This window comes from Pristis pectinata, chromosome 3, assembly GCF_009764475.1.
Source record: "Pristis pectinata isolate sPriPec2 chromosome 3, sPriPec2.1.pri, whole genome shotgun sequence".
Taxonomy (NCBI): Eukaryota; Metazoa; Chordata; class Chondrichthyes; order Rhinopristiformes; family Pristidae; genus Pristis; species Pristis pectinata.
Genome location: NC_067407.1, coordinates 51,890,971 through 51,918,574, shown reverse-complemented (window position 1 = coordinate 51,918,574; position 27,604 = coordinate 51,890,971). Strand labels below are relative to the sequence as shown.

Sequence of the window (27,604 nt, the reverse complement as noted above, 5' to 3'; positions counted from 1 at the left end):
TGCAGCTCCTTTCAACTCAGTGGGGCCCTGGTTCCCATGGTCCCTTTCAATTCATTGTGTATATTGGAAAATTTATCATACTGTGTAACATCGTGAAAACAAAAACACATTGGGTATTAATAGGAATAACATTCAATAGTTCAAAGTATCTGTCAGTCTGACACCAAAGTCATGAGTGCATTATATTATTGGAATTTTACTATCTGTATTGCAGTGAAGTCAAAAAGTTCCTCTATTTACAATTTTATTCTTCAACTGCTTTCAAACCTTAGAATTGCAATAAGATATTACTGTACATATCATAGTTTAAATTTTCTATCAGAAATATTACCTGAATTTTAGTGATACTCTGATAAAGTTTTTTATAGTTCCTTCGAACAATAAAGCTTCGTATTCTGGCTTGAAGGCTGATGATTGTCTGACGGAATGTTAAATAAGTACTTCTCTCTTTCTTCATTAAGAGGTAGGATCGGTATCGTCCTTGCAATACAACAGCTGCTTCTACATATTTTCTGTATAGTTTCCTTGCTTCATAAGCACGGTAGTGAGACTGCAGTATAATTGCTGCACATTTTAGTTTGAGGAAGCCTCTCCTGTAGTGAATCATACGGAGTAATGACTGAATTTTTGCAGCAGCTCGCTGTTGCTTAACCCACCGTCTCACCACCATACCTTTGTAGGCAGCCTGAATTGCAGTGGCTGCATACCTCATGGACTGATATTGCACAAACTGTGAACGTCCTACTTTGCAGGCTCTATACCATCTCTGGATCAAAATGGTTGCCAGCCGCATGGCTCTGTAGCGTACCCTTACTCGATAACCACGGAATGAAGCTTGCAGAGTTACAATAGCTGCCTTCTGAATCAAGAAACGTTTCCTGGTAATACACATCAGCAAGAATGAATTAATACGGTAAGTTGCCTTCATTTTATGAGCCAAATCTCGGGCTTTTTTCCCACGGTAGAAGGCCTGAATACAAACTGCTGCTTTTCTTAGAGTATCGTACTGTCTCACATGGGCATCTCTTATTTGACAAGCTCTATATCTTCGCTGTATAGCAGTTGTTGCCCATTGCAATTTCTTGAAGCACTGTTGCTGTTTGTGCGTTCGATAATACGTCTGTATGATTCTGGCAGACTTGTGCAGGTTCCTCAAATGCCCTCGAACAATCATTCCTCGGTAGGCAGCCTGAAGCAGCAAAACGCTCTTGCGGATTGTCACATAATTAACACGATCGGTTTTCCTTTGAAGGTGTGCTCGATAGTGGTTTTGTATTATCATAGCCGCCAGTCTCATTGCCCTGTACGGAAGGTATACCCTATGCATTCTAAATGCTGCTTGTATCACAGTTGCGGCCTTGTGTTTGTGCCGGATCTCTTGCCGTGCCTTCATTCCTCTGTAGGCAGCTTGTATAGATAGAGTTGCATTCCGGATCAAAATGTATGCTTGCTTTTGACTTCTGGCAAGCACAAGTGCACGGTACCTCTGTTGGATTACAGAAGCGGCAGCTCTTAGCAATAGGTATCTTTTCCTTTCAATATAGGCCCTGAATCTTCTTTGTATAACTGTTGCAGCTAGGTGAATTCTTTGGATTTGTTGCCTGGTTTTCATTCCGCGGAAAGCAGCCTGAATGCAAACTGTTGCTCTTTTCATGGCATTATACTGTTTCATGTGGGCATCTCTTACTTGACAAGCTTGGTATCTTTGTTGTATAGTGGTTGCTGCCCAACGCAGTTTTTTGAAATATTGGTGCTGTTTGTGCATTCGATAATATGACTGTATGGTTCTGGCAGACTTGTGTATGTTCCTCAAATGCCCTCGATCGATCATTCCTCGGTAGGCAGCCTGAAGCAGCAAAACGCTCTTGCGAATTTTCACGTAATTATCACGATCAGTTTTCCTTTGAAGGTGCGCTCTGTAGTGGTTTTGTATTATTATAGCTGCCAGTCTCACTGCCCTGTACGGAAGGTATACCCTGTGCATTCTAAATGCTGCTTGTATCACGGTTGCTGCATTGTGTTTGTGCTGCATCTCTTGCCGTACTTTCATACCCCTGTAGGCAGCTTGGATGGATATAGTTGCACTACGAATGGACAGATAGATTTCTCGCTGTTTTCTGGTCAGGAGCAATGCTCTAAACTGCCTTTGCAGTACAACTGAAGCAGCTTTAAGTGTGGTGTAATGCTTCTTAGCCAGGAAGGATTTAGTTGCTCTTTGAATAATTGTTGCAGCTTTGTGCATTTCTTTCAGCTTTTTTCTGGTTTTCATGGCATGAAATGCAGCTTGCAAAACTATTACAGCAGCCTTCATATTTTGATATTTTTGATGTTGATATTTCCTTTGTATATGAGCCCTGAAGTGCTCTTGTATTAACAATGCTGCTTGTCTCCTTGTTTGAAACTCTGTACACATTTTGTGCATTCTGAAATAAGATTGTATTACAATACAAGCCTTCCGTTTCCTTCTAAGTTCTTTCCTTGCAATCATACCTTTATAAGCTGCTTGAAGTGTTATTGCTGATTGGCGTATTGTCAGATATGCATAACGTTCTTTCCTACCCAACAACTTTGCTTTAAAATGGGATTGAACAGTCATCACAGCGCTTTTTAACACAGCGAAATGGTACTGTGCACTGAACCTCCGGAAAGCAGCTTGAATGGTCACAGCAGCTTGATGTTGTGCTTTTATTTTTTTCCTTGTAGATAATCCACGGAATGCTGCTTGAAGAATAATCACTGATGCCTTCATATCAAGGTACGTAAGTCGCTGCTGTTGCCCAGCTTTGCAACTCCTGTACCAATTCTGGATTGCAATGGCGGCATTTTTCATTGCCAAATACTTGATCCTTAAAGCATGCCCTCTAAAGGCTGCTTGGATTTTGCCGGCTGCTTTATATTGAAGCTTCATCTTTTTGCGTACACTATATCCTTTGTATGCTGCCTGCAAACATATTACTGCTCCTTTGGTTTTTAGGAAGTTCTGCCTTTGACAAGTTCCTTCCTGGTAGGCACGGAATCCTCTTTGAATTATGACTGCGGCAAGATGAATCCGAAGGTATTGACTCCTTACTCTGTACATCCTGAACGTAGATTGAATTTTAATTGCAGCTTGTCGACTCAAATACAACTGCTTTTGAGCTCGGTGCTGTCTAATAACAGACTGAAGATATATACAAGCTTCCTTTTTTCTCAGATATTCTTTTCGCTTTTCTAAAGAAAGCTTGTTAGCCCGGTAATGTCTCTGGATATATGTTGTCGCTTTTTTAAGGGATCTGTAATATTTCCGTACTTGGATCATTTTTACCAAGGCCTGAATTTTGACTGCTGCACTTCTGATTTGCAGGAATTTCTTTCGTGAAACATATGCACGAAAGGCAGACTGGATCTTCACAACTGAATGCAACAGGCAAATTTGTCTTCTCATTTGTAACCGCCTATAGGCAAACTGTAAGACAATAGCTGCAGCCCTTACTGCCCTATACTCAGCTTGTGCTTTCTTTTGAGCTAAAATAGCTCTGAAGTGGGCCTGTAATGTAAAAGTTGCTATTTTCACTGAATGGTATCTTTTTTGAGCATATGATCTTCTCACATGGGCTTGCAGTGTAACAATACATTGCCTATAATACAAGAACTTCAATCTCTCTTTTCTCATTTTCCAATATGACTGAATGACTCGTGCAGCTTTCATTCTTCTGGCAAGCTGACGAGTGTTCATACCACGAAAGTAAGCCTGTATAATCATTGCTGCTTTGAGCATTAATACATACTTTTCATGCTGAGCTTTACTTTCCCTGTAAGCTCTGTAATATTTTTGGATAGCTAATGCTGCAGTTTTCTTAGAATGAAAAGCATGTTGAGCAATGCAGCATCTATACCATGATTGGATTCTAATGCAGCTTTTTTTTGCATGTAGATATTTTTGTTTTCCTCTGTGCATTCGGTACCAAGATTGTATTGTAACTGCAGCTCGATTCTTCCTAACCTCTTTTTGTGCTTGCCTTTTCCGAAAAGACACTTGTAGTTTTATAGTTGCTTGTCGAAGTTTCAGGTAGTTCTTCAAGTCATTCTTCCCCTGCTGTTTAGCCCTGAAGTGCCTTTGTATGGTAATGGCAGCATGCCGGCATTGTAGAAACCTTGTTTGAGCCAAATGCATTCTTACTAAAGATTGCATGGAAATAGCAGCTTTCCGGACAGCGACAAATCTTTTTCGCTGCTTGTACATTCTAAAAGTTGATTGGATTAGTACAGCTGACATAGTTAGATGATAAAGCTTTCTCATTTTTAAGCGACGGTAAGCTGTTTGAATTATTCCTGTAGCCCATTTGAGTCTCCGATAAGAATCATATTCATGCTTTGCTCTCACATAAGCCTTTATGTACTTCTTTAGGGTGAGAGCAGCATTTTTCCTCCTGCGCATATCAGTTCTTATGAGAAATCCTTTTGCATGTGCTTGTATCAAGGATATGGAGTGTCGAAACCGCTTATATTTGCGTCGGGAGAGAAAACCCCTTATATACTTCTGTAGTACAATTGTTGCCTTTGTCTGCTTTTCCATTTTGTGAGCTTGCCACCTTCTAAATGCAGACTGTATTTTAACAACAGAAGCCTTCAATTTTAAGTAATTCCTTTGCTCAGATAGACACAGGAGACGTGCTCTGAAATGCCTCTGAATGATAACAGTAGCCCATTTAATTCGTCTGTAAGAGATGACCGCAATTTTCATCCTGATGCGACTTTGCATGAGAATGCAATACTGCCGTGCTCTCAGAAAATGCTTTCTAATAATATATCCTCTCCAGTAAGCCTGTAAATGAAATAAAGGAAACATTACATGAATAACAAAAATTATGCACCAAAATTAAAGGAGAACATAACACCATATTAAATTAAATTGGCACTCAAATAATGTTCTGTGATCTTTGTTCATTTATTGCTCAGTACAACGCAGAGCAGATTACAACTAGGGTTGAAGTTCAGCCTTCAAAACTTATTTTTATAAATAGAATGACTATTTTGGGCAAAATACAGAATATTTACCTCTACGGTTAATTACCTCCTAAATGATAATTTGGCATTCAAACTCAACTGTCTAGAGTGCTGCATTTTACCTTTAACTAGCATTCATCAAAAATCTGATCATCAACCATCTTCATGCAGAGTCCTTCCTTTGGAAAAAGTCAAAGCATAGACTTTACAAAGAGTAGAAAAAAGCCTTAATACCACTTTTGCAGTCACTGAAGAACCTATCCAAGCCAACTAATTTTGTGGCCTGGAGATTTATATATGGATACGTGGCCCCCCTGTGGCCAGTACTAAACTAGAATCATATTCATAAAATGAAGCTGTACATTTCTCCAGAGATTCATATGACAAGATTTATGAATGAATTTTTAAAAAATCATTTCACCAGAAATGTCAGATTTTGAAGTGCATCCCTGGAAAGAAATGTGGATCAAAACTCATAGTTGACAAAGTCCATTGCAGAGCTTGTCTTCATAATAGCAAGTTATACCATTAAACACTTGAACCAGTTTAAGACCAGGTTTCAGTCAGTCAACTCCAACTTGAAAAAGAACACTAAAGCAAATGAAGTTAAAGGGAATTTTAAGATGTGGCAACAAATGCAGATATATTTCTGCATGGTTTCCATGTTCTGAACAGAGAGGAACAACCCAAGACTGCTAGCAGACAGCTCAATCACAGCTTTCACGTACAACTCTGATATCTGCAACTACAAAAATAGCTACTATAAATATGAAGCAAAAATGATCACCAGGAGAGCAGAAGAGTCTCTTCCCAATGGGACTGGTTGCTGGGAAAGGAGGCCAAGACATGACTGAGGAACTAATAAGGACTTTACATTAGTCTATATCAAGAGCAACAATGTTGTTGGAAACTCAGCAAAGGAAGATGCAGTAGAGATTTTAGATAGGCCAGACATCGATAAAAAGGAGTTACTAACCAACTTGTTTTGTTAAAATGGAGGGTTCATGAGGGAAATACAGTTAGTGTGATATGTATGGATTTCCTAAAAGTATTTGATAAAGTGCCACATAATCAGGTTATCATCAAGATTGAAGCCCATGGAAATAACTGGGCTGTACTAACATAACTAAAAAGTTGACAAAGTTACAGGAAACAAGGCTATTTTCCCAACCAGAGGGAAAGTACAAGGCTAATAGTACAGGCTGATTCAATTGCAACATTTAAAAAAGCTCCATAAATATTCAAAAGGAAAGAATTTGTAGATCTGCGTGGAGAGGGACTGGCTGGATTACTCTTGCAGAGCCAGTGTGAGCAGCTTCTCTGCTGGAATGATTCTGTGAAAGGAGGTCAAGTTGAGGGCAGAACAGAAAGAAATGACTATATTATAGCAGGTATAATATTTTTGAAAAGATGGAATTTAACAAATTTCCCACTCATGCGTCATGTTGTTCAATAGCCCTCTATTATGGGACAACATGAAAAAATAAACTTTCATCCAGTGCAGGAAGTTTTCAACCAAAATATCTGTTTTATCATTTGGAAGAAATTACCACCTTTTGTTTTGTCACCAAGTGTTCCACAAATAAACTCAAGGTGATCCATTCCTTCATCTTCAAGTGTTTGTTAAAATATTACTTAGCTTTTCCCACTCAAGCTATTTTCTTTGGTCAAGGTGCAGGTAGTGGAAATTGTTATTACTCTTTGGAATAGAAGACTAATCTCAAGAGTAACCATTTATGCATCAATGAGTGAAATTTATGAATAATGTTACTACTTAGAATGAGAAAGTCATGTGTAAATAGTTTGGTTTCTCCCTCTAATCTACCAAAAGATGCCCGGAATTTTTGTTGGCTGTCAAAAGCTTTGCACAACTTGACTTGCTTTTCAGGTCTGACAAAGTAGAGAACAAAAATGCAGCATCACTAATGTTCAAGTAATTGAAACTTACTTCTGCCTTGTATACTTAAAAGTTAACTTCATAGAATAACATTTGTAAAGTGGGAAGTCAGCAAATGCAGCAAGGTATAGGTTCTAAATTGGATACAGTGTGTATTATTTTAGTCATAAATTTATTTCTTAAGGCAAAATGATCCAACCTGAAGAAGTGTTGCTGCTTCATTCCGCAATGCTTGCATCTTAATCATCAACAGTGCTTTGGTCTTCTGCCTTGCCACATAGCCACGCCAAATAGCTTGTATAATAATTGCAGCATTGTTTTTCTTCTTGATCTGCTGTCGATGCAAAAATCTACGCACTGCTGCTTGAATGACACCTGCAGCTTGCTCTTTCTCCTAAAATGCAATACAATTGTTAAATTTAAAACAGTAAGCTGGCATCTTAGTTCACACTTTCACAGCTTTAAATTCCAAAATTACATCCAGCAATATATTTCCAATAACGAACAGCATATTCAAATACATAAAGGATAATATTGATACAAGTTTGGGAAGACAATGGCTTAAAAGTGCAAGTTCAATACTTTGCACTCTACAGACCATGTAACTTTCTTTTACTCTCAACAGAAGACAGCTACCCAAACGAAGATGAGATATGGAAAACAAATTCCACATTCTTGCTTTCTGCGCTGCCAAATCTACTTTTAAAAATGGGGGGGGGGGGGGGGGGGGGGGGGAAAATAGTTGGAGGAAACTTTTAAGTACTTAGTCGTTTAATAGAAAATTAAAAGATCTAATACATTTCAGGAAAAGTATCATAATTATAAATTATGCCTGTTCCACAAAACCACTGAAAGACGGTCAAAGAAGGATTGCATCAGTTGTTGAACTCAGTTCATGCCACATGGCTTTTGAAAGGACTGAGTTGTTCCTTAGTTCCTCCACTGAATTTTCGCACAGCTTATCATAGACAATGTACCAGCAAGTATTCACTGTTTCGTAAAAATATTAACAAAAACAGGAAGGAATGGGCCATAGACATTTTAAAATTTGCCCTGCCATTTCAATGTTATGATGGCTGATCTGATTATTGTCCTCTGCAGCAGTTTCACTCCTGATCATATAGACCAACAATCTTATCTTTGAATACATCAAATAACTCAAGTTTCAATAGCTAAGTGAATTCCAATTTATAATCCTAAAAAAATCTCAATCTTTAAAAAAAATCTTTTAATCTTAAATAGCTGTCTTTCCCCCCCACCCCCAAAAAATATTACTCCTCCTTTTGTTCTGGATTTTCCCCATCTATATTTTCATAAGCATCCACCCTGTCAGGTAAACCCCCACCACACCTTCCCCCCCCCCCCAAAATAATCTTATTTCAATAGAATCACCTTTCATTCTACTAAACTCCAGAGAGTAAAGTCTAATGCAGTCAATCTTTGTTGATTAGACAACTTCCACCCTAGGAATCAGTCATTTAACCTTTTCTGTAATTGCTCCAAGATAAATAATAAGACCAAGTCTATACTCCAGGCGTGGTCTCACTGAAGCCTTGTACCGCCGTTGCAAGACTTCCTTATTTTTGTATTCTACCAGGCTAAGCAGCAAGAATGGTGTCTGTCACCTCCTGAAAACCATTGCCACCTCCCGAAAACCATTGCCACCTCCCGAAAACCATTGCCACCAACCCTAAAAGTGGCATTCAATTCCTTGCTACTTTATCAAACAGCTCTTCAAGTCACAAACATCATCCACGTCTACGTTAAAAGGTTAATAGATCTCTCCAGACTTGTCATGCCCTCAATATTGGGCAAATCAACCTCCTCCAATGCCTTCCTCCATCTTCTAGCTGAGTAGGATACGACTTACTCAATTCCATTCTTATCTAGTTAGTTTTACATTCATCCTATTGTGTTCTTCCAGTGTTACTTCTGGCACTCCTCAAGGACCCATATGCGGGTGTCTCATTCTCATTCATAAGACATAGGTGCAGAATTAGGCCATTCGGCCCATCAAGTTTGCTCCACCATTCGATCATGGCTGATTTATTTCTCCCTCTCAACCTCATTCTCCTGCCTTCCTCCTGTAACCTTTGACACCCTTACTAATCAAGAACCTATCAACTTCCACTTCAAATGTCTTGGCCTCCACAGCCGTCTGTGGCAATAAATTCCACAGATTCACCACCATCTGGCTAAAGAAATTCTTCCTCATTTTTGTTCTAAAGGGATGTCCTTCTATTCAGAGGCTGTGCCCTCTGGTCCAGACTCTCCCACAACTGGAAGCATCCTCTCCATGTCCACTCTATCCAGACCTTTCAATATTCAGGAGGTTTCAATGAGATCCCCCCCTCATCCTTCTAAACTCTAGCAAGTCCAGGCCCAGAGCCATCAAACGGTCCTCACACATTATCCCTTTCATCCCCGGGATCATTCTTGTAAACCTCCTCTGGACCCTCTCCAACACCAGCACATCCTTCCTTAGACATGGGGCCCAAAACTGCTTACAATACTCCAAATTTGGTCTGACCAACGCCTTATAAAGCCTCAGCATTACATCCTTGCTTTTATATTCTAGTCCTCTCGAAATAAATACTAACATTGCATTTGCCTTCCTTACTACTGACTCAACCTGCAAGTTAACCTTTAGGGAATCCTGCACTAGGACTCCACAGTTCTTTGCACCTCTGATTTCTGAATTCATTCCCCATTTAGAAAATGGTCTACACCTTTATCCCTTCTACCGAAGTGCATGACCATACACTTCCCTACACTGTATTCCATCTGCTGCTTCTTTGCACATTCTCCCAACCTGTCCAAGTTCTTCTGCAGATTCCCTGCTTCTTCAACACTACCTACCCCTCCATCTATCTTTGTATCATCTGCAAACTTAGCCACAAAACCATCAATTCCATCATCCAGATCATTAACATATAACATGAAAAGTAGCAGACCCAACACCAACCCCTGTGGAACACCACTAGTCACAAGCAGTCAACCAGAAAAGGCCCCCTTTATTCCCACTCTTTGCCTTCTACCAGTCAGCCAATCTTCTATCCATGCTAGTACCTTTGCTGTAATTGTAATATCATGGGCTCCTGTCTTGTTTAGCAGCCTCATGTGCATCACCTTGTCAAAGTCCTTCTGAAAATCCATGTAAACAACTTCCACTGACTCTCCTTTGTTTATCCTGCTTGTTAATTCCTTGAAGAATTCCAACAGATTTTTCAGGCAAGATCTCCCGTTAAGGAAGCCATGCTGACTTCAGCATTTTATCAGGTGCTTCCAAGTATCCCGAAACCTCATCCACAATAAGGGACTCTAAAAATCTTACCAACCACTGAGGTCAGGCTAACTGGCCTATAACTTCCTATCTTTTGCCTCCCTCCTTTCTTAAAGAGTGAAGTGACGTCAGCGATTTTCCAGTCCTCTGGAACCATTCCTGCCTCTAGTGATTCTTGAAAGAAGCTGCTCCTTCAACCACTGGCAGTGCTCAATGATCAACATTGTCTTTCAATTAAGTGCCAGATGGTAAAATTACTACTTTGTTATTGTTTTCTTGCTTTCAAATTTGTTCACAACCTCACTCCTTGCTATTTCTAATGTTCTTCTAGACACAATATTTTTCAAATTCTGGCTTCTTGAGAAACCCCCAATTTAATTGTGTGTTACTGGTGTGCCTCTCTTCGAAGGAAGCTCAAATCTCTGCAACTCCCTTTCCAAAATGCTCCACCTCACTATCATCCTTTACTTTGCTCTGCAAAAGCTCTGCGTGACTGAGCTTTTCGTCAACTGGTCAGATATTTATCACTTTGAACTGCAAAAGAGTCGAGGATTACAATGAACAGGCCAATAAGTGAAGTTGAGGCCAAGATCAGATCAGCTGCGATCTTACTAAAAGGCAGAGCAGGCATGAGGGGTCACATGGCTGCACCCAATTCTTGCTTTATGAGCTTTCTTTATATGTGGCTTGGTGTCAAATTTTGTTGAAGATCATGTTTTGTTGCTTTAAGGATTCCATAAAACATAGATCTTTCTAACCTACACGTTTGACATAAAAATGTGGAAATCTGGCAATACATCATGCATGCTTCCATGAAGATTATTGAACTTTACTGGATGTAAAGACCTTGCCTCCAAAATACATCATTTTTGCAAACCTTTGATATTCTGAATTTTGTCTACAGACTACTAAAATACCTTTTTGCCTCATTTCATTAGGATGCATATATGTTTAAATGGTTATTAAAATGTATAAATATTTAAATGGGATTTTCTTAAATTAACTTGATAGAACTTAACTTGCCTCACCAAAGGCATAATGTGTTACAATAGTTTTACCCAATATCTTGCAAAGAATAGGCAACTTTGACAGCAGAACAGAGCAGGATAACTACACTACCTGTAAAAGCTGAAGCTCACAGTTTAGCTTGTATTTCCTCCAAGCAGCCTGTATGATTCTGGCAGCTCTTGCTTCTTTTCGTAGATCAAGAAGACGTGCGCAAAGAAATGAGACATAAATGATAACAACCTGTTTAAAAAAAAATAATTAATATGTACCTCAGAGAAACAGTTCATAAAGCAATTATAGAACTGCCATTTTGCTGCAGTGAATCATTCAATCCAAGAAGCAAACATACTGATACTTATTGCTGGCTCTAACATGACTACTCAACAGTCATGGTCCATAAATAAAATGAAATTTCAAAATTCAAGACATTCATTTTATTAAAAGAATTGTCTTGTAAACCTTCAAATGAGATGCAATACTCCCTTGCTCAGAATTAATTAAACATTTCAATTCATTTTAAGCTTTCATTTGAAGGCAAGAAACTTGTACCTTCTCTTCTGGGATGGTGTTTGACATGTCCACGTGCCGTATCATAGCTGGGATGCCTCCAAGTTCTGCAACAGCAGTTGTCACTAAATTAAGATTCTTCTTCTCATTCTCCAAGAGTTCTTCATAGATACTGGCTGAAGGCAATGCTAAATAAAACGGATATATTATTCTGTATCATTTGAATAGCAAAACTAAAAGCAGCAGATCACTCAGACATATGTGATCATTAGTTTTCACTCTAATTTATTCCAATCAGCAGAATTTCATTTTAGCATGACACAGTGATAGAAACCTGCCACCTGACTCTGTTTGTGCAACTCAAAATTACTCTGTTGTTTGCCAAGATTGCCCCAAGTATCCACTTGTTTTTTTTTGTTTTAATGGACTAGCCTTTGGATTCATTTTGCACAAAAGAATTGATATTTGATCTCTGCAGTTTTCCAAATGCTTTCAAGTTGCCTATTTAAAATTGACCAACTTGCCAAAATGAATAGCTTTTCTCTATTCATAGCAACAAAATACTTATAATTTTTTAAACTTTTGCTAAATATCTGCTGAACTTCAAACAGTTCTGGTACCTAAACTTTCTCCTCATAAGTAATTTTTCATCAATAGTAAATATGGATTAAACACTTCAAGAATGCAATGTTCAAAAACTGTATACCAATCAGACTGTGGCCTAACCATTTACTTCCACACATTTGCATTCACTAACACTGCCTTAGTTGGAAAACCCAGAAAACTGGGCAATTTTTAATGACTATCTCGCAATACTTCCATTTAAAACAGCACGTTGGCTGCTGTCTGCATTGTGTCTTTGATATTCAAGCCACTTGAGGCTTCCACCTCAACCAGGGGAAGTACGGCAATATGAGTGGAGTCTGAACTGAAATTTAAGTCAGAGCTGGTTGCACCAGAACTGGGGAAGGCAGGGGAAATAGTCTAGCAAAATGTAGAGAACCTTGCACTCCCAACCCTATTAGTATTTTTCTTATGCTGGGAACCATCCACTACGGTCATCCATTCTAGCTGTCAAATACCGAAAAACTGGTTCACAGGGAAAAAAAAAGCCCAATCAGCCAGCTCCATCATTTATGCTCATTTCGAGTCTTCTCCTTTCTCATTTAATTTTATCCATGCAAGCTTCCATTCCCTTCTCTCTCACATGCTTTACCAGTTATCCTTAAACATATACATTGTATTTGTTTCAACCATACCCTGCAGTAGCCAACTCTGCCTCCTTACCAATCTATGGGTAACAAGGTTTGTCCGTTCCCTCGCTGGATTTCTTAGGTCATAATAATGGCTCCAGATATACATTTCCCCACAAATGGGAATATTCTTTTTTGCATATGAAAATGTGTCATAATTAAGCCCCCTATATTCTCAAGAAAAATCTAGTTTTTCATCCTTTCCTGATACTCATACCCTCACATTATCTTCCTTGTAAATTTCCATTTTGTCCTCCCCAGTGCCTCTGCATCCTTTTTACAATACGGCATGTCGGACAGTATGCAGTTCTAACAAAGGTTCAATTCAGGTTAGCATGACTGCACTACTTTTCCCAATTACAGCCCTCTGGAATTTCAGAGCTATTTGCTTTTTGTTTAAAATATTAAAAAGGCCTTGCTAGTCTTCAGTTTGCATTCTGAAATCACTATGTTTCTCTACCCCAGCTGAACTTGCATCTTCTAAATGAGCTTGATTATTACTATCAGAATGTACTCATCCTTGTTCTATTGCATGTGCCAATTATTTGTCCATTCTCTGTTCATAAATGTCTTCCTGTATTGATTATACTTGTTACCTGCCACTATTTACATGGCTCCAAAAAAAAGTATCAACTACAAATTTAAAAAAAAGTGTATTTCTGATTGCAGTGTTTCAGCATAAACAAGTTGTTCACAGTAATGGAGTGTTGAAAGAGGTGGCTTCAGAGATAGTTGATGCATTAGTTATCACTTCCAAAGTTTCAAAGATTCTGGAATTGTTTCTGTAGATCAGATGCGAGCAAATGCCATCCCACTATTTAAGAAAGGAGGGAGAAAACAGGGAAGTACTGACCTGTTAGCCTAATGTGAGTGATGAGGAAAAAGTTAGAGGCTATAATTAAGAATGTAATAACAGAAAATCTTGAAACAAGGATCGAGCAGAGTCAATATGGATTTACAATATGGAAAATCTTGCTCGACTAAACAGCAAGTGTTTTAGAATTACAGAGCATGAAACAGGCCCTTGGGCTCAACTTGTCCATGCCAACCAAGTTGCCCACTTGAGCTAGGCCTATTTGCCTGCCTATTTGGACCAATCCCTCTAAACCTATTCTATCCACATACCTGTATAAATGTCTTTTAAACATTGTAATTTTACCCGAGTCTACCACTTCCTCTAGCAGCTCATTCCATATATAGACCAAACTGTTTGTTAAAGATTTACCTCTCGTCCCCTTTAAATCTTTCCCCTCTCACCTTAAAACTATGTCCTCTAGTTTTAGACTCCCCTACCCTGGGAAAAAGACTGACTATTCACCTTATTTATGCCCCTCATGATTTTATAAACCTCTACAAGGTCAACCCTTAGCCTCCAATGGTCCAGGGAAAGAAGCCCCATCCCATACAGTCTCTCCACATAACTCAAGCCTTCCAGTCCTGGTAACATCCACATGAATCTTTTTGGCACCCTTTCCAGCTTAATGACATCCTTCCTGTAGCTAGGCGATTAGAACCGTATACAATACTCAAATGTGGTCTCATCAACATCTGAAAATTGATCAGACAAAGCCAGCAAGCAAAACGAGAATAACTGGCTTGTTGTCAGGTTGCAAACCACAGGGTCTGAGGTTTGGGCCCCAGCTTTTAAGTCTTTATCAATGATTTAGCAGAGGGGATCAAATGTGACTAATGACACTAAACTAAGCGAAATTGAAAGCAGAGGATGCTGCAAAGATGCATCAAGGGAATATGGACAAGCTGACAGTGTGATTGAGAATAGTCAATAGAATAAAACAATGGAAAAATGTGAGCTTATCCACTTTGGAGCACATAACAGGAGGAGAGTTTTTGTTAAATGGTGAGAGATTGAGTAGTGTTGATGCTCAAAAGAACTTGGGTACACTTGTAAACAAGCTGAAGACCAACATGGAGGTACAGCAAACAATCAAGATGGCTTTATTACAAGAAGATCTAAATACACGAGTGATAAAATGTGTCGTAAAATTGTACAGGGCCTTAGTGTGGCTGCACCTGGAACACTGAGTACAGTTTTTTCTCTCCTTACCATGGGAGTGCAGTGAAGGTTCACTTTTCTGGATTCAGGGATGAGAGATTTGCCATTTGAAGACAGATTCAGTAGATTGGGACTATATTCTTTAATGTTTGGAAGAATGAGAGGGGCTCTCATCAAAACAGAGCTTTACAATCTAGATGCAGGAATGATATTTCCCTAAGATGAGGGATCTAGGACAAGGGAACAGTCTCAGAGTAAGGGGTAGGGCACTTAGAACTGTGATGGGGGAAGGGAATTTCTTCACTCAGAGGGAAATAAACCTTTAGAATTCTCAACCCTGGAGGCTTGGTCATCACGCTCATTCAAATCCACAGTTTTCTCAACATATCAAGAGATAAGGGGATAGTGCTGGAAAATGGCTTTGAAGTGCAAGAACAGCCATGATTTTAATGAATGGCAGAGTGGGCTCCAAGGGCTGGACAGCCTGTCCCTGCTTCATCATCTTATTTTAATGTCCCAGCACCAACTTGTGGAAAAACACCTCTCCCACTGCAAAGAGCTCTTTACTGGTCCTCTCTTTTAGTGCAACATTATAAGATTTCACCTACCTATTTTGTGCACTAACCACCCCAATGATCTTTACAGATTTAAAAATCAACCTCAGTGTTAACCTAATTTTATTGTGAGGGCATTCCCAGAAAAACTTTTTTTTATTTACAAGTTTCACCACAGCCATATGGAACACCAAAAATACTCACAGTTTGTAGGTATGGCATCAATGGAACTTTCATCAGACTCACTGGTTGATGTATCAATTGCCACTGTACCATGTTGTGCACATTCCACTGTCTGAGTGGTTCGCTGACAGATGTTGTCCACAGCCAAAAGGCCAGGGTGGTAATGATGAATAAGGTAACATAAAACTCTACCATCAGAAAAGGGAACAGTAAAATTCTCAACCTGAAACAATAAAAAAAATGCATTATACATCCAATTTTTAAAAATGCAATTTATTACAGTTTTTCTCATTTAGGCCTCATTAAAATAGCCATTTGCTAATATTAGAGCAAAATGACAAAGTTCTGCATTGACACTTCAATTAGAATAACAGAATTATGGCAAATAATTTGCTAATTCTTAGGTAAATAAGAATTATTTGCCTTGTGTTGTTGCAGGCTTTATTCCAAATGTTAAATCTTTGTCCTCTAGCTACCAGACAATTTCTAATACTAATAATTTCTCTCTACACCATCCAATGACCACTAGTTGATCAGTTATTCTTCATGTGAGCTTCAACTGTGTACATAGCATTTTATTCAACAGCAAGGTAACATCATGCCCACCCTTATACTATAACCACAGAAGCAAGATTTCTGGCATGGGTCACTAAATCATGAGTGGAAACACCATATTTCTAGTTTGCTGATACCAGGATGAATTCTAATTGATGATACTGTCCTGTACTATCAATAACACATTGTTCATGAATCAATAACAGGACCACCAGTTTCCCTTCAAATCATTTACAAGCCAAATTCAGTGGTCTCATGTTTTTTCCCCCCTTCTTCAAACAACGTCAAGCTTCGGTAAAATTCAAATTTAACACGGTAGACAAAGGGTCATCTTCTTTCACTTTACATGCTGGGCATTGGGAAAAAGTGAACCATGTATGAAATAGTAAGATTTCAAACAAAATAAATATTACTTACAAGATGGTGAGAATAACAAAACGTTTGACTAAAAATTTGTCAGTTGTATCCATCATATGAACTAATTTTTAATCACTGATTTAGTTACAACAGAAGAAAACTTTTAATTGAAGATGTTTACATGCAAAATGATAAGACAGCTTGTGTGTTTTTCCATTATCATGTTATGGGTTAGGATTTTTGTTCCTTACCTGTTGAAATTTCACTTTTTCCCCTTTTAATGCCTCCAGATCTGAACCATTATTTTGAAAGAATTTTAAAGTCCCGCAGCATTGATTAAAAGATGTTCAAGGTACAATTTCATTTGAAATGAGTATTAGGTAGATGAAGACTAACATAGCAAGACAGCAAAAACATTACAATTAATATGAAGTTGCAGGATTCCAATTAGCACGTATATTCACACGTTGCATTTGTATGAATGCAAACCTTATCCTCCCCAACATATTTCAGAACCACATTTCCAATGTGTTAAACTCTTAAACATTTTAGAGACAATGTTATAATTGCTCACAATACAGTTCACCTGTCTTTATAAAAAGTGACCTGTAAAGTTCTAAGATAACTAACTGCCTTGCTCGGTCTGTTTGAAAATCAGTTGGCTCTTCCCTAGAGTTTCAAAGATAACTTGAAAACCTACAACTTTTGGAACAAACGAGTTCTCCTCCTTAAAAATGCTAAGATTATTACCGAATTTATAGACCTTCTATAAGCCTCAAATTAGACAAAATTTGTTAATCAACAGATATGAATATATTGAATTGCTTAAAGATAACAATAATAATAATAATAAAGATATTAGTTTCTTGTCATTGCAGCTTTCAGGTGGTTCAAAATATTGAATTTATAACATTAACTATATCTGGAAAAATATTCTTAAGCATTAAATTTCATTAAGCATATGTGAGACTTAGAAAGTTGCATCAAGAAACTAAGTTCATGAGAGTTTGATGTCTTCCTGAAATGAAATCAGTCATGTGTATTTTTTTCCCCATGGATCACACACAGTGATGTGCACATCCTAAAAGTAAATAAAATTTAAGTCAGGGAATGTATGAGAAAATATGCTTATACATATTATCGCCTGAAGAGCCTGTCAAAATCTTGCACCACCAGCAGAAAAAGTCAAATACACAAGGCAACCAATGACGACTCATTTTAAATGCAAAAAGCAAAATTTAATTCATTATAACAACTTTACCTACTTTCACACCATAATATGCACATACAGCATTTATCCAATTCATCAACAAAGTGATCTGTGGACTATATTTTTCAGGCATGCAGTTGAGGTCTTTATCTTTCACTGGGTGGGATGGAACAGACAGAGAACGCAGAGCTGCGAGTTTGTGTGATGTATGCAACGCTTTTTTCAGAAATTCAATTTCTTCTCGCAGCTGATCTTCATTTAGCAAAATCTCCACCTGAGTAGATGAAAACAATGTGGTCAAAACTGGAATGTTAGTACTCTATGCACAATACTTAAACTGGTTAACTTTTTGCTGTCAATCTTATCAGTGTTATTGAACCGCTCATTTTCTATTTGAACCTTGCTTCTAATAGCGAGACACTAGAAGACAAAAATAAAATTAGGGCTTTGGGCTTTTATAATATTCTTAGTTATATTTGTATGCTCCATGCACTTCATTGTACATCTGCTTCCCTGTACAAAGGTGCAGGGCCAGTTACTACCATTTACTTTTGACAAAAAAAAACTAAAATTAACAATGAAAACTAAAAGAAAGTCATATACGATTTCCCAACGTGTACTTCAATATTTAATTTCAAAACTACCCAAGCAACATTTAATGATTATAAAAATAGTATAGGTGAAGGTCACAACTCTTCAAAGTTCACTTAGATTTCCATAGTCTATACTATACCTGAAAGGCAAAGATGATTCTCCACAGTAGTGCCAAAGTTTTTTCCCGATGTCCATCTACAATATCTCTAGGATCTATATCATTGCCTGGTGGAGGACAAAAAACAATTGTATTCAAAATCTATTTGAAAATTAGGAAAAAAACTAATCTTTCTGCCGAAGTTAAGAAAATTTAATTTTACCCCGTTCATCTTTCAGATCAACTCGAGTTTTAAGGGCATTAAGTGCAACATCCACATTATGCAGTTTTTGAAGGCGGCTAATTGCTGGGACCCTTAGCTGCTTTGACAGTTTCCAGTTTTGAGTAAGAAGCTCCACTGCTCGCCTGTAAAAGATCACCCCAACAAAAAAAAACATGAATTTTAAAAGTGCACATCTATAAGAAACACTTCACAATTGCAACCCTCCAGCAGTGTTAGTGCATAATTTTCTTTCATAAAAACTTCATCTCATACCAGGAGGATAAAATCATGGACTGCAGCCAAGATGCTTCTCTACATCAGTACATTGAATAACTATTTATATTATACTTTGAAAGAGGGTTAATTAATGCTGTGGTTAATACATTTAGGAAAGAACAATCATAGTAGTGGAGATTTTTATATAAGAATTGAAAGCTATTTAGTTCACTCTGAAATTATGGCTTTGCAACTAAAAGCAATCTGGAATAATAGGAGGCACGAGTTGACTATGGTAGATTGGAGAAAATAAAGAAGAAATGTATGGCAGTAAATGGAGCAATGACTAACATCCAAAGAATTAATAAACAACATGACAAGTACACTTCTTGTTGGGTTTTTGAGTCTTAAAAGGGATAAGTGGTCAAAGCATGATTCATAAAATCTGAATATTTTATTAGATCAATGGAAAAGGTATACAACATTGTCAAAGAAAACAGCAAATCTGAGGATTTGAGCTTTTTTAGAATTCAAAGGGCAAAGACATCGATTAGGGTACATAGAATACTTAAGCAATCTCAAGGGAACAGGCTGGAAAAGCATCTACACATTTAAAAAGGAAAGATTAGTAACGTTATTGTGGATCCCTTATGGACAGACAGGATAAATTATATTTTGGAATAAAATAAAATTTTATTTTATTCAATATTCAAATATTTTGCCATTGTCTTCACAGAAAGACACATATAACCTCACAGAAAAGGTGGACAAAAACAATTAGCAATAAAAAAAGTATTCAAGAAATTAATAGGCCAGAAAGGCAAAGAAGCCCAAGACTTCTTGATCTTCATCCTAAGATTTTGAAAGAGGTTGTGATAGACTTGTAGAAGCACCAGTTGTCATCTCCCAAGTGCCACAAATTCTAGAATGATTCCTACAGATTAGAAGGCAGTAAATGCAACTTGCCTATTTGAGTAATCTCCAACCAGGGAATCAACTGGATTGCTTCAACAAAGAGGGTTGTTGTTTTAATTAACTAGAAAGTATCAATAGAAGAGATTGCCCTGTCAATTTACAAAGCAAATCTCAAGTGGCCTCCCAACTGTGAACCAGCAGCTGTGATATCGACAGGCAATGGGTCTGCTTGATTACTATTGGGAAGTTACAATTATCCATTTTGTGTTTACTACACCACTCCCCCCACTTCCCCACATTCCGCAAGTGTGAATTTTTATTCTGTATCTCAGAACCTTTTGTAGTGATCTGTGAAGATTGCAAGATGAATTCCCATTACCTAAACTGCTGTAACGCAGGGGTCATCTGTACTTGAACCATTGATAAGGAAACAGAGAAGAGATTATTGAATAAAATTCCAAGGTCAAAGACACTGACATTGATAACAGTAAATAAAGAACAAGGTTGTGGTCAATACATTGATGTAGATGAAGATTGCTGAATGGACAAAAAGCAGTAAAATAAACACGTCATTTTCAGATTGGGAGGCTGTGACTTGTGGGATGCCATGGGGGTCAATGCTAAGGCCCCAAATGTTCCCAATCTATATTAAAGATTTGAATGCCAAGACCAAGTACAATATATTCAAGGTACTAAACTGGGTAGCAGTGTGAACTTAAGAAATAATGCAGAAAGCCTTCAAGGGGCTGTAGACAAGCTTAATGAATGAGTACATGGCAGAAAGAATATTAATGCATAAATATGTAAAGTCATCTATTTTGATGGAAAAAATAGAAAATCAGAATTTGTTCCCCCCAATGGCAAGAGACCGAAAGGTTTTAGTGTTCTGAAGGACATGAAAATACACAAATCACTGAAGGTTAATGTGAAAGTTCAGTCAGCAATTGGAATGACAAAGGGTACGTTGGCCTTTATTGCAAGAGACTTGAGTAAAGACATTGTACCACAATTATCCAGTGTCCGAGTGTTACCACAACTAGAATTTTATCTACAGGTCAGATCTCTGTACTAAGATAATTTAGTGGTACAAGTGCACCCAAGACTCATCAGATTTGGGAGTGTGGGTGGAAATCATTCTATGAGGAGACACTAAACAGATTGAGCCCACACAGACTCTAATTTAGAAGAATGAGAGGTGATCTTATTGACAAAGTACAACATTTTTGTGGGGATTCACAGGGTAGATTCAAGGATAATGTTTCCTGACTAGGGTACCTAAAACCAGGGGTCACATCGTCTCGAAATGTGGGAATGGTCATTCTGGACCGAGATAAGATAAGACTTCACCCAGATGGAGAATTCAATCTTTGCAATTCTCTACTCAAGAGGGCTGTGGATCTCAGTCACCGAATATGTTCAAGATAGAGCTCCTTTGATCTTTGGCTATTAGGGGAATCAAAGGACATTACGTTAGCACAGGAAAGGGAAGCGGAGGAAAGAGATTTGCCAATGGATGAACAGACAGGAAAGGTCAAATAGCCTACCCTTATCCCCATCTTATATTCATAAAGATCTACCAGTAAAACATTAAATTGACTGTTTGGTCCAAAGTCGCAGCAAAAACCATTACTGCATTTGTAATTTTGTATGAATTACTTTCAATTTAACATAATTATGTTAATTGCTACTCAAATTTTTAGATCACACAACTCATTTAACAATTAATTTTAGAAGCATCATTGTTCTACTGGATGACTAAAATATACTTACACCAAACGAATACCACATCGAAGATCAACAGCAAGGTTGGTGACCGCAAAATTAAATTCATGAAGGGGCGTCTGACAATGACTGACCGTCAACCCCAAGAAACCAAGATGACGGGAAATGTCTCCTTCACCACTGAGAAAGTCTCTTGAGAAGGCAAGTAACAGGTCTTTGCTTGTCTAAACAAAAAGAGCAAGTTAAGGGAGCTTGGTAGTAAACAAAATCATCTTGTAATGCACCCTCATCCTTCTGTCCAGGACATGCACCATTTTAGGCCAACTACAATTTCACAGATGCAAAAGGTTTTCTAATAAAATGAAATTCATTTTCAATTCAGTAGTATTACCTATATTACATTTTAACAAAATCAATAAAATTGTAGAACCCAAATTAAACACTTCACTTGTTTACCAAATGAATTTAATTGTCTTTAACAGATGCCACAAGTATACAGAAAGTCCCTATGCACAATGCAACGAACTGATGAATCTTAATTTAAGTCATTCATTCCATCTTTGGTGTGCACCCTTATGGCCCTCGTGCATTAAAACAATTTTTCAAGCATTAAACTAAATCTCAAATCTCCAATTTATCTCAAATTCTTTTGGTCCAGAACATCACTCAAAATGGAGAACATAATATCATGGATAAACATCAACTACAGTTCTGAAAATACAACTTCACATAAAAACATGAACACAAGTTAATGTAATAAATGTTTTCATTTAAGTACTAGATTTGAGGGTTGAACAGGTTAATCTAAAACATTCTATCCAAATGACCTGCTTAAAAATTTAATAGTTCCACTAAAACATTGGAAGAGTGAAATGGCTGTACAGTTTGGCAATTCATGCTGGTAGCACACAGAATCAAGGGTCTATCCGTGTTCTAGACTAATACGTTCATCGTTCCAGAAGATAATTAATCTTCTATCTCATATATTGCTTTTATACTTGTCGTTAAGAAAGAGAAACTCTATGACAATTGCTCAGTGACGTATCTGGAAAACTACCATATATTAGTATCTTACCTTAAACTCAGCATCTTTGCAGAAAAGACATGGATCATGATCTATCATTCTGGATTGTTTGGCAGTGTCAAGAAACCAAACCAGAAGTAGGAATTTCTTCAGTGTGAATTGTGCCAAAACTTCTTGGTGCTCTAGAAAAATCAAATCACAAAAACTACAATATTTAAGATTATTCCCCAATTTGCATTAATACTACAAAATATCAAATCCAAAATTTAGCTGTCAAAAGTCATCATTAAAATGGCTTTTTTGAAAAAATGGTTTTAAAAAGTGACCAGCTTTAAATGTATTATTGATCACAAACTTAATGTTTAAACATCTGGGGACAAAAATTCATATTTGGCTGATTAGGAATAGTAAAGGAAAGAAAAAGTCACTGGGAGTTGTCTATAGGCCATCAAACAATATTACAGTGGCATAGGTAATAACCAAAAAATATTTGATCCCTGCAAGAATGGAACGGCAAATGTCACGGGGTACTTTAACTTCCACATGAATTGGGCAAATCAAGTTGGTTGAGGCAGCCTTGAGGAGGACTTCATAGAATGGATCCATGATAGCTTTCTTGAGCAGCATGCCAGTGAACCTACAAGGGAAAATGCTATCTTGGATCTGGTCCTGTGCAACAAGACAAGTAAAATTAACGATCTTGTAGTTCGGGATCCTCTTGGAAAGAGTAATCACAGTTGAATTTCTCATACAAATAGAGGGTGCAATAGTTCAATCTAAAACCAGTATATTATGCCTAAACAAGAGAGACTACAACGGGATGAGAGGAGTTGGCTAGGATAGACTGAGAACACAGGCTGTATGGTGGGACAGTTGAAGAACAGCGGAAGACTTTCAAAGGGATATTTCATGGTGCTCAATAAAAGTATATTCCAGTTAAAAGCAAGGACAGTAAGGATAGGGAGAGCCAGCCTTGGATAATTAAGGAAATAAAAGAAGGCATCAAACTAAAAGCTCATCCATACAAAGTCGCCAAGATTCCTGGGAAACTGGAAGATTGGGAGAACTTTAAAAAGCAACAAAGAACCACTAAGCAAACAATAAGGAAAGATAGATTATGAAAGTAAACTAGCTCAAAAAATAAAAAAAATTTAATAAAAAAAAGTAAAAGTTTTTATAATTATATAAAGCGGAAAAGGGTGGCTAAAGTGAATGTAGGTACCTTGGAAAATGAGAAGGGAGAATAAATATTGGGTAATGGGGAACTGACTGAGGCCTTGAACAACTATTTTGTGTTGGTCTTCAAGGTCCTTGCCTCCCATCACATCCAACATGCCAAAGAGAGATGCTATGGATGTGATGGGAGGCGAGGACCTCGATACAATCGCTGTCACTAAAGGGGTAGTGATGAGCAAACTAGTGGACCTAAAGGTAGACAAGTCTCCATCCTGAAGGGATGCATCTCAAGGTACTGAAAGAAATGGCGGAAGTTATAGTAGACACGTTTGTGATAATTTACCAAAATTCTCTGGACCCTGAGCAGGTTCTGGCAGATTGGAAGACAGCGAATAGCACACTACTGTTTCAAAAAGGATGCAAGCAAAAGGCAGGTAACTATAGGTCAGTTAGCTTAACGTCTGTAGTCAGGAAAATGCTTGAAGCTATCATTAAGGAAGAAATGGTGAGCCCACTGGATAGACGTAGTTCCATCAGGCAGACAGCATGGATTCAGGAAGGGCAGGTCCTGTTTGACAAAGTTACTGGAGTTCTTTGTGGTTATAATGATAGCAGTGGATGGAGGGGAACAGGTGGATGTTGTATACTTGGATTTCCAGAAGGCCTTCGATAAAGTGCCACATAAAAGACTTGTGCATAAGATAAGGATGCATGGAATTGGGGGTAATGTATTGGTTAACTAATAGAAGGCAGAGAGTTGGGAATAAATGGGTGTTTCTCTGGTTGTCAATCAGTGGAGAGCGGAGTGCCGCAGGATTCGATGCTGGGCCCGCAACTGTTCACGCTATTCATTAATGACTTGGAAGAGGGGACCAAGTGTAGCGTATCTAAGTTTGCAGATGACCTTAAATTGAGTGGAAAAGCAAATTGTGCAGAGGATGTGGAGAGTCTGCAAAGAGGCATAGATAGATTAAGTGAGTGGGCAAGGGTCTGGCAGATGGAGTACAACGTTGGTAAATGCAAGGTCAGCCACTTTGGAAGGAAAAATAGAAGATCAGATTATTACTTAAATGGTGAAAGATTGCAGCATGTTGTTGTGCAGAGGGACTTGGGAGTGCTTGTGCATCAATCGCAAAAGGTTGGTTTGCAGGTGCAACAGGTTATCAAGAAGGCAAATGGAATGCTAGCCTTCATTGCTAGAGGGATTGAATTTAAGAGCAGGGAGGTTATGCCACAACTGTACAGGGTACTGGTGAGGCCACACCTGGAGTACCGTGTGCAGTTCAGTTCTCCTTACTTGATGAAAGATATACTAGCTTTGGAGGCAGAGGAGGTTCATCAGGTTGATTCCGGAGATAAGGGGGTTAGCCTATGTAGAGAGATCAATTCGCCTGTGACTATACTCACCGGAATTCAGAAGAATGAGAGGGGATCTGATAGAAACATAAAATTATTCGAAGGATAGATAAGACAGAGATAGGAAAGTTGTTTCCACTGGTAGGTGAAACTAGAAACAGGGGATCTAGCCTCAAGATTCAGGGAAATAGATTTAGGACAGAGATGAGGAGAAACTGCTTTTCCCAGAGAGAAGTGAATCTGTGGAATTCTCTGCCCAAGGAAGCAGTAGAGGTACCTCATTAAATATATTTAAGACACAGATAGATTTTTGCATAGTAGGGGAATTAAAGGTTTGGGGGAAAAAGCAAGTGAGCCCACAACCAGATCAGCCATGATCTTATTGAACGGTGGAGCAGGCTCGATGGACCAGATGTCCTACTCCTGCTCCTATTTCTTATGTCAGCACTAAGTGGGTACTAGATTAATGACTGCCCACTATATAGCAAATACTCCAGCAACCAAAGATGAATTTTTAACTCTTGGAGTTAGGCATCAAGTAACTTAACATTTGAGACAACTGCAAAAACTGTATGTAGAGAAAACACATCCTCAGATGATATTATTGCAGCTACAAAATACAGTTTTGTTTTAAAAAGAAAGGCAATCCCCCAGCTGGGATTTGTATCACTCATACTGGTCTAGAAGCATTAACTTCTAAAAGAGTGTACTGAAGTACATGTGATTACAATATCCAAAACTAATCCATGGAAATTCCACAGTATTTTCTCTTATACACTCCCAAAAGCATTGCATGATACAGATTACTGGCATTTTAAATGTCATTTTTGGGAATCTATATGTAACAAGAATAAACAAAAGTGACCAGCTTCATTCCAAAAAAAGGTGAAATGATGGAAAGGATCAATTTGAAAAGCAATATAAGCTTAAATGACATTAAAGAGCTAAAGATTTGGGGAAAAAAATCAGAACATGGTAGAGCAAGAAAGATCATACAATTGCTTTGGCAAAATCTCCAATAAAGAGAAATCAAAGAAATATTAGCACAAATAATGGCATATTTCTGCAAGCTTCTCCACTAGAGTCACTCATAACAACAATTATAGTTATAGCACTGGACTGGGCAACTGAAAGTTGCAAATAAAAATCCTACATTGAGATACAAATTTAATCCTAATAAATCTGCACACTTGTGGTTTGACACCCAGACAATGAAAGCTCACAATCACAAAAACACAACTTATTCCGTCATTCAATGGGACTGCCCAATACTACCTTGTAAAGCATCCGATTTGTGTGTCACATGTAGGTATTACAACTCACCAACAAAGTGGACTAACAAGCCACTGCAATGGATAATTAAATATAATAATAATAAGAAGCACTAAAGATAATAAAAATAGTAGTGGAAGCAGAATCCACAATAGCTCTTGAAAGGAGAGAGAGTATACATTTAAGGGGAATGGAAATAAGTGGAAAACTTTCTCAAGAGATATACTGCATTGAACAATGCAACTACTGATTCTATGGTTCTAATGCAAAATTCTATAAATCTGATCAATGTAAACCAAAATTAAACATCTCTTCACATCTAGTCAAAACTTGTATCCAATTTTCTAAATTCAAATGGAGATCCTTCCATTTGTTTTAACTGTGACCTACATGCTCAATCTAAGCTTTGGAATACAATCCACATATCGAAAGCATAATTGCTTACCATCACGATATAAATGTGGCACAGTTGGATGTCTATAAGCTGCAGCTATGTCAGAGTTCCAAAGCAGGCGATTCAAAATGAATCTGGCCAATCCAGTAACATCGCTGTTGCTTTCCAGTGGAACCAGTTCACCAAAAACACACTAAAATGTAACAAGAGTTAAAGAATTTAAACAAATACACTAAAATTCACTGCAAACAGAATTGCCTTTATTATGCATCGTCTTTATTATTGTTAGTCTTGCTCACTACACATACCAAATAACGTAATGTAAAGAAATGTGTATCTAAATAAAGAAGCAATTAAAACATAACTATTTTACTTTACAGTTACACCAAATAAAACCCTACCTCTAGTCCAATTCGTAGCCACAGAGGATTATATGACAAAAGCCATTTGAGGATCTTCTGTCGATGTCCTATTGTGGAGAAAAGAATATTAACAAAACAGCAAATACCTACTCCAAATGTGTTCAAATATTAAAAATTCAAAACAGAGCTCAGCAGTGACTTTAGTGAAAAGCAATTAAATTAGAAAAGCAGAAGTTATGGTACGGCCCACACTAAAAAAGGTATGCTCAACGCAAATTGAACCTTCAGTTATGAATAATTTCATTCTAATTGACTTGCATTGGTAATGGAAGAACTCAGCAAGGCCATGGATCATGCTGAATAACGTTGGAGGCCCCCACAAAACAGACAGCTGGAGAAGGTTGTGTAATTCTAATCTAAAGAGTGTGGAAGTCATGGTCATTAAA

General features: G+C 37.8%; 1 protein-coding gene across 1 annotated transcript in view; it reads right to left on the bottom strand.

The window, feature by feature from the left end:
• aspm (assembly factor for spindle microtubules) overlaps positions 1-27,604 on the bottom strand; it is a 63,135-nt gene that overhangs the window by 16,736 nt on the left and 18,795 nt on the right. Inside the window, exons 7-18 of the mRNA XM_052012453.1 lie at positions 27,198-27,265; positions 26,848-26,989; positions 22,650-22,780; positions 21,623-21,798; positions 18,722-18,864; positions 18,541-18,626; positions 17,863-18,081; positions 15,707-15,908; positions 11,724-11,869; positions 11,286-11,414; positions 7,083-7,277; positions 332-4,804 (exon numbers count right to left, since the gene is read on the bottom strand). Coding sequence (XP_051868413.1) covers positions 332-4,804; positions 7,083-7,277; positions 11,286-11,414; positions 11,724-11,869; positions 15,707-15,908; positions 17,863-18,081; positions 18,541-18,626; positions 18,722-18,864; positions 21,623-21,798; positions 22,650-22,780; positions 26,848-26,989; positions 27,198-27,265 — 6,110 coding nt within the window. The remainder of the gene's footprint in view (positions 1-331; positions 4,805-7,082; positions 7,278-11,285; positions 11,415-11,723; positions 11,870-15,706; positions 15,909-17,862; positions 18,082-18,540; positions 18,627-18,721; positions 18,865-21,622; positions 21,799-22,649; positions 22,781-26,847; positions 26,990-27,197; positions 27,266-27,604) is intronic.